At 35.3% G+C, this 12,321-nt stretch overlaps 1 protein-coding gene across 1 annotated transcript; it reads left to right on the forward strand.

The window, feature by feature from the left end:
• Window positions 1-4,401: 4,401 nt before the first annotated feature.
• LOC104215958 (probable WRKY transcription factor 41) lies at window positions 4,402-6,720 on the forward strand. The gene is made up of 3 exons (XM_009765900.2): window positions 4,402-4,814; window positions 4,901-5,023; window positions 5,906-6,720. Exons 1-3 carry the CDS (start codon window positions 4,531-4,533, stop codon window positions 6,456-6,458), a joined length of 960 nt encoding a protein of 319 aa, XP_009764202.1. The 5' UTR covers window positions 4,402-4,530; the 3' UTR covers window positions 6,459-6,720.
• The last annotated feature ends 5,601 nt before the right edge of the window (window positions 6,721-12,321 follow it).

The raw sequence follows: 12,321 nt of genomic DNA on the forward strand, positions 1-12,321 counted from the left end.
GTTTAAATAAGATATTTACCTCAAGAAAATCAAATCACTCCGCTAACAAGCACTTCCTACACGTATCGATCTCCGGAAGGCTCGAATCTAGCTAAAAATAACTTAATACTATCAACACAAGCTATAGGTGTCAATTTCATATAATAAGGCTAAGTTCTTTAACAAAAGTCAAAAAGTCGGCTCCGGTCTCACATCTCGAAATCCGACAAAATTAACATAATTCAAACACTCATTCAACCACGAGTCCAACCATACCAAAACTACTCAATTCCGATCAAAACTCGACCTTCAAATCCTTAAACTAAAGCATATAAAGTTTTTACAATTTTCCCCAACTTTTACAACCCAAAATACTAACTAAATGATAAAAACAATGGTATATTCATGTATATTAAACAAATCCGAGATAAAATCACTTACCCCAATCAGTACCTTGAAAATTCATCCAAGAATCGTCTCAAACCAAGCTCCCAAAGTCCAATTATGAAATATTCTCAAACCCCCATTTTTCAAAACTTATTATACTCTCCCAAGATGACCTTCTTCACGACCGCGGAAAGTGCCTTGCGTTGTAGCACAAAATACTCTGCTGCCAAAAATCCTCTTACACGAACGCGAGAACCCCCACGTGAATGTGATGAACACTAAACCAAGTCCTACGCGAACGCGACCCCGCATTCGCGAATGAGAGGCTTACAAGCCTGATGCCCCACCTGCCTCAACCTCCTATGTGAACGCGATCACCCCCTCGTGATCACGATGAACAAACTCCCTATACCTTCACGAGCGTGTGTCCATCTTCGCGAATGCGAAGCACAAGATTCACATGCCTCCCAGTTACCTTTCGCGAACGCGAACAAGGAAACCAGACATCAGAATTTCTCCAGTTCAACAAGGCCAAATTCAATCTGTAATCAATTTGAATCTTACTCGAGGCCCCCGGGACCTCAACCAGATATACCAACAAGTCCTAAAATATCATACGAACTCGGCGTGGTGTCAAATCACATCAACCAATACTAAAACCACGAATCGCGCATCGATTCAAGCCTAACAAACTTATGAACTTCTAACTTCAAAAACTAATGTCGAAACATAACAAACCAACTCCGATTAACATTAAATTTTGCACACAAGTCATAAATGACACAACAAACCTATTCCAACTTTCAGAACTAAAATCTGAACCCAGCAACCACAAAGTCAACTCTCGTTAAACTTCTCAATTCTCCAAACTTCTATTTTTTTAACTTTCGTCAATTCAAGGGAAAATCATATACGGACCTCCAAATCAATATCCCGACAAACTCCCAAGTCCAAAATTACCCTACGGAGCTATCAGAACCATCAAAACTCCATTCCGGGGCCATTTACATATAAGTCAATATTCGATCAACTCTTTCAACTTAGACTTCCAACCTTGGATACAAAACGATCGGCCGGTCGTTACACCAGCAGTTCAAGGTGTTCAAAGTGATGTATTATTCACGGGTTCAATGTTCTGCCCATTTTATTTATGAAAGCTAAACGAAAACCACCATGTGTAGTTTATTTGATTCTTTTCCATTCTAAAAAATTCTAATAAAATAATTCATAAAACTTAAAATTTGCGTAGAAATAAAAAACTAATTTTAAAAGTAACTTTTTAATTAAAAATTATTTCATAAATAGATTTGTAATTTAAAAGTCAAGCTTTACAAAAAATTTCTTCAACAAAAGCACCCTACAAACTACAAATTTTCTCGACTCTCTCTTTCTTTTGATATGCTTACTTTTATTAGTAAAATTTCTAATGTTGTCTTTTTGTTATTTTAATTTTTATTTATAATTATAGTTCTATTAATATTTTTTTAACTGCTTAGCTAAATATATCGTAGTTTTATCTAAAAATTTTGATACACTATTTATCGATAAAAAAAATTATTGACTTGTGTAAAGTTTGAATAACCTCGACAGAATTTCTGAAAATGCCACTGTGTCGAGTTAAGAAACTTTTAGTAATATAATACAAGGAGACACGAAGTAACATTTGTGGTGTCCAGTGCCCTATCATAACGATGTTAACTATGTAAAAAGAAGCAACTATTTATTTTGAGAGGACGAGGGAGTGCAATATTCATGAGAATGCATTTATAAGTAATTTTTCTGTTTTTATTCATTGTAAGTAGTAGCGAAATTCAAAATATTAAAAAATAAATGTATGAAGAAGTAAATAGAATCATCTATATAAACAACTTATTTTTCGGCAAAGATGTGTTAGTTGACCGTCACTGCTCGTTGGATACTAGTGTCTCACCTAATAATTCAGATTCGTGCTACATAAGATATATTCAAGAGAAAAGTGTTCTCTACCCTGAATAACTCTGAGGATGAAATAGATGTATGATCTATTCCACATCGTGGTAAGTTTATTTAAAAAGCTTTACTTTATATGAAGTTTACAATAACATTTGGCATTTTATACAAATGTAAGCAAGGGTTTATTGGTGACACTGGCCAATCAACGTCATCTCTCTCTCTCGGTGTCTCTGCCCCTTTGTCAAAGGCAACAACACGGAACCATGCTTGAAGATTCTTCCTTTCCTTCTCTTTTCACTTCTCTTTTCTTGACTCTAAGTGTGCATTTTTAATATAAATAATTATAGTAGGCGTTTGGACAAAAAAAAAGTATTATTTAAAAAAATGTAGTATTTGAAGTTAGTTGAAAACTGGTATTTAGATTTTAAAATTATGATTGAACATGTATTTCACTTTAAAAAAAATATTGTAATCTTGTGAGTAGAAAAAAAAAGGCTTTTTTTTCAAAAAACTTGAAAATTTAGATTTTGAAAAATTTATTTTTGAAAAATCTCCAAAAACTTACAAATTTTTATGGACAAATACGTTTTTGAAAAAAAAAAAACCAAAAAAATATCTTAGACAAACGGGCCATAATACATCCTCCACCTTATTTTTCACTACTCTTATCACTATTTTTGTTTTCTACGTTGTTTTGAAGAAATATGTCTGCTATTAGGCTTAAACTTTCCGGAAAATGGCCAAATGTGCATCCACTATTTGAAATGGTTATATTATCAGTTTAACAATATCCCCAACGTTATAAAAATGGCTCAAAATTGCCCTTCGGTCGTTAATTTTCTCCATTATAGCTAACACCATCCCATGTTACCTGCCACCTCAATTTATTCCCTTCCCCATTAGAGATGGCAAAATACATCCCTTTTGAATAGTGAGGAGATTTGACCTTTTTTCCTTTACTTTTTTTAAATATCTGAATCAAGAAATAGAATTGAATGAAATTACATTAATGGTTTATTTTTTGTTATTAAAAACTATATCACGTGAAAAAAATGATAAAAATATAAAAAAAATATTCAAAAGAAAATGGAAGACATGTCAACCTTTTCCAATAGAGGTTTAGATATAATTCTAATTAATAAGCTCAAATCTTCTTTACAAGTTTGGCACAGCAAATAAATTTGGATAGCATAAACCTCAACCACATCAATTTGAATCTTATAGTTTTGGATATCAGTGCCACATAAGAGCACGTCATTTTAAGGCTTTATTAAGATATATTGAGATTATCATTTAAAATTTCTGATTAAATCTAAGTAACTCCATTCATGAGGACCCTTTAGGCACTTATAACGATTTGTCTCCATATATGCATTGTCACAATTGTCTGACGTAGCAACATTAGATGTCTATGGCATTTGGACAGATTAGCATTATTGGATTAACTATTGAAAAAGTTTTGGTAGGTAGCAATTGTGAAGGCCAATAAATATACTTCTACTTAGTCAATGGTGGAGCCACATGTATTTAGGGATGTCAATTGACTTCCTCAAAAAATTACACTGTATAGATAGTTATTTTTTTTAATGTATTGATGTTATACTTTGACACGTCTTAACTTCGTGTGAATTTACCTCATTATATTTTGATCCTCCTTAATAAAAATTCTAAATCCATCACCGCTTACTAATCAAGAATGATAAGAGCATCAAGTAAGAGATACAAGAAGGAAAAGGGAAAAAAAATAAAATAAAGAAAAGGGTTGTGATTAATAGGTGGTGGCCCAAAATGGCCCCCCTTTGAAACTTTCTTGAATTTTTCTGGAATTTCTCCATAGTCCATATCCATAGGAAAGTAGAAGAAAATTTCTAACTCCCTTTTGTTCACATGACAAATTCTTGTCCTCCTTAATTTCCACATATTTTCCTCTACATATCCCCTATCCTTCAATAGTTTTTTTTTTTGCAATAATAACATAGCCTTTATGTAGTTACATAGAACCTTCACTTCTCTTTTACTTTCTTCATTTGTCCTCTTATTTCTTGTCATTTAATGACCAATATTTGTCATCTTTATAAAGCTCAGTTATCTCAAATACTCATTTGCCATTTGAACCTTTACATATGTTCTTGTTTTCAGACACTCCCATTAGTGCCGTTGGCATAACTTTTCTCATAAATAAAAAAAAAAAGATTGTAAGTTTATGCACTTTTCTTAGTGAAGAATACCAAAATGGAGAAAGTTAAAGCTTGGGAGAAAAAGACACTGATCACTGAGCTTACTCAGGGGATGGAGTTTGTTAACAGGCTAAAAAGCAAGATTGATCCTTTGGCTTCACCAGAGGAATGCGATTTACTACTTGAAAAAATACTTTCCTCCCTTGACAAATCATTGTCAATTCTGAATTTGAAGGCTTTTAATGTAATTAGAGAACCTTATTGGTGTTCAAAGAATGAGGTTTCTGACTTGGATTATTATTCAAGGGATCAAGGCAAAAATATGGTCTTTAAGAAAAGGTGAATTTAGGCCTCAATTAAACCATTCTCTATGGTTTCTTGAAATTAAGACATTGGATTTTGTTCTAAATTTGTTGGATTTGCAGAAAGTTATTGCAGCAATGGAGTAAGCAAGTTAGGATATCTGGCATAGAAGGTCCTAATTACGATGATGGCTATAGTTGGAGAAAATATGGACAGAAAGATATTTTAGGAGCCAATCATCCAAGGTGAAAAAAATCTATTCCTTTTCCTTCTGTTACTTTTTCCTTTTTGATATAACATAATTTGCATTTAACCCTTAATTTGTGTTCCCAATATATTCCTAATTTTATTTATGGTATGGTAGTTACACTTCACTTATTACCAACTTTAAGTTGTTGAAGTTATCTTTGTTAAGTCAAGTTAATATCACTTAGAATATGCGCTTATACAAATCTAAAGTTCATTTTTTCCCCACTTTTGTTAGCTGGTGATAGTTTTTAGCTTATAGAATATTCTATACAAGAATGTCCTTAAGTTTACAACAATTCAATTTTTGGATGTAGACAGTCATTAAAATTGCCACGTCTTTTCATTTAGACACTCATAGTATTGCATATTATACACCTAATGGTTGCAAAATGAATAAAAAAGTTAATCATTCATCCATATTATCTACTAAAAAATAAGTTGAATAATGAACTTTTTAAAAATGAGATCCATATTATTCACTAGCAAAGACTCAAAATTGGGGGTTTCTCAAATTTGGGAGATTAAAATTCTCCTGCAGTGATCACATTCAATTTTACACCGATTAACCCATTTTCTATCCGTATAAAATATGAGCTGGTCAAATATTTTATCCGTTTTTTTATTACCCATTTTCAATCCGCCCATATCCGTCCGGATCGCCCGTTTTCCACCCTTATATACACCTAAGATATATTCAAAATGTGTCTAGAGAAGAAGAATAAGTGTTTTTCTTAAGAAAATTCACGATTCCGCGCAATCACGGATGCAGCTGATTAATTGGTTTTAAGTATATACTAGGGAATGGTACAAGAAATTGCTTAACTGAAAATAGATTTTGGAAATGTATATCTAAGAAGAATTTTACTTTGAAATTGCAGGGCTTATTACAGATGCACTCACAAGAATACACAAGGCTGCTTAGCAACAAAACAAGTCCAACAATCAGATGAAGACCCTTTAGTCTTTGAGGTCACATATAAAGGAAAGCACAATTGCAAAGCCTCACAATCAGTAGACATTTCGGAAGAAAACCAAAAGGCAAATTATAACAAGAATCAATATCAGCTACAGAAACAGAAAGTGGGAAATCAAAATGTTGAAAAATTGAATATTATCAAAGAAGAAACTTTATCATTCACACCACTAAAATCAGAAAGTGAAAAATCCCAATTCTTTGCCAATTCAATGGATCCATTTACATCTCCAATAACCTCAGAATCCTTATACTTGCCATTGTTTCCTACCCAAGAGGAGGAGCTTGAAATGGACCAGATTCTGCAGAGCTCAAAATTGAGTCATATTGAGTTTAGTACAACACCAACTTCAGTAATTAATTCGCCCTTTTGTGGGTACTCGGATTTATCAGTGGATGATCAAGTTGATAATATTTATCCTAACCTGATGATTGACATTTCTGAATTTTTCACCTAATGTGAGAGTAGTGGCGGTATCGGAATACATGTAAGGCGACTCAAAATATACTTGTAGTACCATATTAGTCCTAGGATTTGAACCTATGGCATAGTATTGGGTCATATTGAGTTTATTTTGACTCCAACTTCAGTCATTAATTCGCCATTTTATTAGTGGATGATCAAGCTAATAGGCATATAACACTACTGTGCAAGATGCTTCAATTTTGTAACATGTGATCTTATATTAGATTCTGTAGGCTCCCATCTGTTGCAAACTTTGTCTTGAACATTCACTTCAAGCCACTTGCACTTTTTCCTTATGGTAACTTCATTATCTCTCATATTTCATTCTTTACAAAAGATTTCATCTCTTCCGCCATTGCTTTCTATTATTCTTCTTTTTCATCAGTTTCGTCATAATTTATGAGATATGAAATAATAATAGCAAATTGAAAAGTTGCATGTCACGACCCAAAATTTACTAGCCGCGATGACACCTAACTCAACCTGCTAGGTAAGCCAACTAATAACTATCCAATTTCAATAATATTAATAAGACAATTAAACAAAGGAATTATCTGAATCTTATACATTTCTCAAGGGCTGGTAGTACAAATTATGAGCTTCTAAGAATAGAGATTACAAAGCTGATATGAAGTAAATACATCATCTGTTTGAAAAAGTACATAAACAGAGTTTATAATTCTAAGGCTACCATGAACAAGAGGCCGCTACAACAGGGATGCAGGTACATCTTCCAATTCAACTCCCATCGAACACAACAACTCGGCATCCGAAATCTGCACGCAATGTGTAGGAAGTGTAGTATAAGTACAACCAACCACATGTACTTAATAAGTAAAAAACCTAAACTTAGGTTGAAAGTAGTGACGAGTTGGAACATAGGTCGGGTCCAACAGCAATAACCAATAGCGATTCATAACAATGTAAAGCAAGCAAATAAAGAAGTAGCTCAGAGATAAAATATTCATCCTTTTCATAGTTCTTCGAAAATAGTTCCGCTTTTTAAGTATATATCAGTGAAAATCCAAAACTTTTACCGAAATCGTCAAAAATATGAGTAAGTTTGAAAACTGTAACATTTTCCTAAGACTTTTCATTAGGTAACTATTTCATTTTCAGATAGCATGAGGAAAGTACATATTTATGCCTACATGTCATGATACAAGTAAAAATCGTGAATGTTACCAAACTGGGCAGCAAAAGAAAAATGCATCTCTATGCATGTATCTCAAGTACGTATGTCAAATGCAATGCTTCTCAGTGGTGAACTCATGTATTCACACTCTCAGGGTGCTCAACCTCACTATCTAGCATTATCTCTTACCGTGCTATCAATCACTCAGCACTGTACAATACCCGTTGCGGCGTGCAACCCAATCTATAAACATATACGTAGTCGACTGCGCTCATTTGGGGTCTGCAGGCTCCGAAGGGATTCCTACAGCCCAAGGGCTATAATCCGTACGAACAACTCATGTGTTGCACGGACAACTCACGTGTTATAACATCAATATCAGAATCCGCACGGACAACTCACATGCCAAAGTATAAAGATTAGAATCCGCACGGACAACTCACGTGCTATACGAAAAACTCACGTGCCATAGTCTCAATATCTCACAATCAGGCCCTCGGCCTCACTCAGTCATCAATCTCTCTAGTCTCACTCACAAGCTCAGAATGTCATGAAACTAGACCGACAATAATGATATAATGAATCAATAAATAACAACTGAGACTGAGCTATGATATGAATGCATAAATATGACTGAGTACGAAATATCAATGAAATCAGTAAGATAACAGCAAGAAACGACCTCTATGGGTCCTAACAATATCATCATAAAGCCTAGACAGGATATCTAGCATGATTTGAAAGCTCAGTTACTTAATCACATGGTGAAAGCACATATATCAACAAAATAGGACCATTAAACAGTATCATGGAACAACAGAGTCACAATTCACAGGGTGTACGCCCACACGCCCGTCACCTAGCATGTGCGTCACCTCAATACCAATCACATAACACATAATTCAGGATTTTATACCCTCAGCACTAAGTTTAGAAGAGTTACTTATCTTGAACAAGCCAATTCCAATACCAAGCAAGCCAAACGATGTTCTAAAAATGCTATCACAGCGACCTCCGAACGGCTCAAAACTAGTCAAAAGCAACTCAAATACATCAGATAAAGCCCAAAGAAATAATTACAAATGATAAAGATCAAATCCTAAATCAAATCCCAAATCCGGCCAAAAATTACACCCGGGCCCGCACCTCGGAACCCGACAAAACTAATAAAATCCAACAACCAATTCAATTATGAGTCCAACCATACTAGTTTCACTCAAATCCGACTCCAAATCGGTGTTCAAAACTCAAAAATTCATATTATGAAACTTTAGGCCAAAACCCCCCAATTTCCTCTTTAAATTCATCAACCAATTGCTAAAATTGAACATATATTCACAAAATATAACCAAAACCGATTAGATAATACCTATTCCAATTCATATGGTGAAGATTGCTTCAAGAATCGCCTCAATCCGAGCTCCATAGCTTAAAAAATGCAAAAATGGTCGAAACCCTCGAAATAGAGTACTTTATAATCTTCCCAGACATTTACCCTATGCTATCGCGGACAAACTAATGCGATAGCGAAGCATAAAATTTTCTAGCCACTTTTTTACTCTATGCGATCGCGGCGATTCTCCGGCGATCGCGAAGAACAAATTCTTTTTCAACAACCTTCTCCAACTCCTCCGAATAGCCTCTAGTATAATAGTAACAACTTTTGGTACAAAACTTCAAATTACAATTGGTTTAAGTTTCTAAAACCTAGACATCAAGGGCTACAACTTTTATTTTTGGATCATCTCTAAATTCCTTATAGATTGTGAGATATAAGCTTTCAAAGTCGGGTTAGTGCAGAAGAGATTTTACTTTATGCGATCACGTGAATGCTTCCGCAAGCGCATAACACAACTCCGTTTTTCCTATTTTTCTTTTTGCTAATGCAGCCAGATCTACGTTAACGCACTGCACTCCTGAAGCCAAAAACCAACAACTAGAAATGGCCTAGAAATAGTCTGAAACCACCTCGAAACTCAACCGAGCCCCTCGGTACCCTGTCCGAACATACCAACAAGTCTCAAAACATGTCACGGACATAGTCGAGGCCTCAAATCACATCAAACAACGCGAAAAACATGAATCACACCTCAATTCAAAATTAATGAACTTTGAAACTTCAAACTTCCACAACTGATACCGAAACCTATCAACTCACGTTCGATTGACCTCAAATTTTGCATACAAGTCACATTACATTACAGATCTGCTCCAACTTCTTGAATCGGAATCCGACCCCTATATCAAAATGTCCAAACCCGGTCAAACATTCTAAAATTCCATCTTTTGCCATTTCAAGACAAATTCTACTACGGACCTTTAAATCGCAATTCGGACATGCTCCTAAGTCCAAAATCTCCCAACGGAGCTAACGGAACCATCAAAAATCCAATCCGAGGTCGAATACTAAAAAGTCAAACTTGATCAAACCTTTTAATTTTAAAGCTTCTAGCTCAGGATCATACTTCCAAATTAATTTCAAATAACCTGAAAATCAAAACTGATGATTTACATAAGTCATAATACATCATACGGAGATACTCATACCCTCAAACAACCATGCGAAGTTCCAATGCTCAAAATGACCGGTCGGGTCATTACATCCTCCCCCACTTAAACATATGTTCGTCCTCGAACGTGCCCAGAGTTATTCTCAAAGCCATCAAACCGCAGCGTAACCTTACCATGTACATACCCGGGATGGGGGGTGATCATACGTTATCCTATCCCATATAGGTCTGATAACACAACATAACTGAAATTCCTTAATTCAACCTAGCCCATAAGCCTTAGAATACAATTTCCATCATCAGGAGTTTACTATAAGATTAGAACCTCACATCTACACACTTTTTAAGTCTGAACAAGATGTATCAAGCCATATCCATAACCAAAGATGTAATCACATGATATACCAAAAAACTCAAATACTCATAGCGAGATAATTTCCAATCACAACAGCTGCTCAAATAACTCAATGCTGGTAGTAAACCTCTTATCAAGAAACACGCAGAAACTCATAACTATTCATCAGATCAACTAGTTGTGGAATCCCCCTCTCCTTCGACAAGAACTATAGCAAATTTTCTAAGCCGACTTTAGATATTATCCTTCCAACATGTTGTAATCAATTCTGATAGTATCCATTCTAGGTCCAATGACCTCATCTCATCCAATAGGACCACTCTTGTGACATGAGACATCAATACAATCTAAAACCACAATCCCTGCAATCCGTGCACCAATAAGAACAATCCAAATATACTCAAATCATGGAAAATGACTCAAACAAGAGAACTGTCCCGCAAGCTTAAAAATTAGCACCACAACGCAATGCTACACAAGCCCGTAAGAACGTAAACAATGCTCAATCAATCATGCAACACCCAAATACCATCTCACTCAAATTTCGCTATAAAACCCAAATGGAACCATACCATGTGTGCATATAACCAACGAATCACAACCTCTCGTAGCATGGAAGAGTAGCACATAGAACAAATTTGGTACGAATAAAATCAACTCTAACCGAATGGCACATCCCTCAACAATAGCAATATGGAGCCATCCAATCCGGCGTAGTATAGAATACACATCCAAATTGGGCCTACTAGTGGACCTCCAAATCAGGTCTAGTCACCCACAGATAGATGAATAACCCTCCAAAAGTCCACAATGATGAATCATAACATATACTATCATCTGGCTAGCTTTGCCCACATCTTTATAGTCCACAACCACGAAATAACCTATTTATGAGAACTCCCGGTCTCCGAATCCATAGAGCACACAAATCACCATATTCGATCTTAATTCCACCGCTCGAATATCTAATATATCTTGCATACACGATCATCCCGCGAGGAATACTTCTAGAATTCTTCCGTATCACATAGCAAAATCTGAATATCAGCAGTCGATCAACTAAGAGGGTGTTGCAATACCAATGAAGTATCCATAAATCAAAGCACATTGCCTCTTCTGAAATGTACACTATCATCAAACCATACAAAATAGTAATATCTTTTACATAGTCATCTGAAACCGTCCATGCTGCCTAAGAATTTTATGATCTTCCTTTCAAAACTGAACTATGACCTTGCTCATGAAAATCTCCATCCCTTACAACACACCACATATACCATGTCATCATATGAAAAATACGAGAACTTCATAATCCACTCCGAGTCAAAAACAACTACATACTCAATTAGCCAAGGGCCTTCTATTTAATTTTATTCAGGAGAAAATCACTATACATCACATGCTCCTCACGCTAGTAGGGAATATACTATGGTAAAAATAATTGAGAAATTTTCGAGACTCATTTGCACATAATCAAGCCATCAGATCTAATTCTCTCTAACTCAACCAAGCCACATAGGTCACCAAAAACCCAAGAGCATCACCACGAGACACCTGTAGAGACTAGCCACATCATATGCATCTAAAGAACCGATCATATCCATTAATATGCATGTCCAACCTACTACCAACTTTTCCTAATTCTCTGAGTTCCTTCCGAATTACCTTCAAATTGATACTTTTCCTTACTAGACACTACTAACTCTACCCAAAACTTGCCCCATGAGCTTTAGCATAGAACCACACCGCCTTAAGGCTCATAAGTCACTGATTCCCGCTTAAGTATCCCAAAAGTACCACAACCAAAATACTCACTCTGAAGAGACTTCTTGTGAATCTAAAGCCATTACCTTTA

Source organism: Nicotiana sylvestris, chromosome 8 (assembly GCF_000393655.2).
Source record: "Nicotiana sylvestris chromosome 8, ASM39365v2, whole genome shotgun sequence".
Classification (NCBI taxonomy): domain Eukaryota; kingdom Viridiplantae; phylum Streptophyta; class Magnoliopsida; order Solanales; family Solanaceae; genus Nicotiana; species Nicotiana sylvestris.

What these genes read in the sequence shown, in the direction of transcription:
- LOC104215958 (XM_009765900.2), top strand. Translation starts at nt 4,531, where the DNA reads ATGGAGAAAGTTAAAGCTTGGGAGAAAAAGACACTGATCACTGAGCTT. An exon ending in AATATGGTCTTTAAGAAAAG is followed by an intron (nt 4,815 to 4,900) that starts GTGAATTTAGGC and finishes TTGGATTTGCAG; the next exon opens with AAAGTTATTGCAGCAATGGA. An exon ending in TTAGGAGCCAATCATCCAAG is followed by an intron (nt 5,024 to 5,905) that starts GTGAAAAAAATC and finishes TTGAAATTGCAG; the next exon opens with GGCTTATTACAGATGCACTC.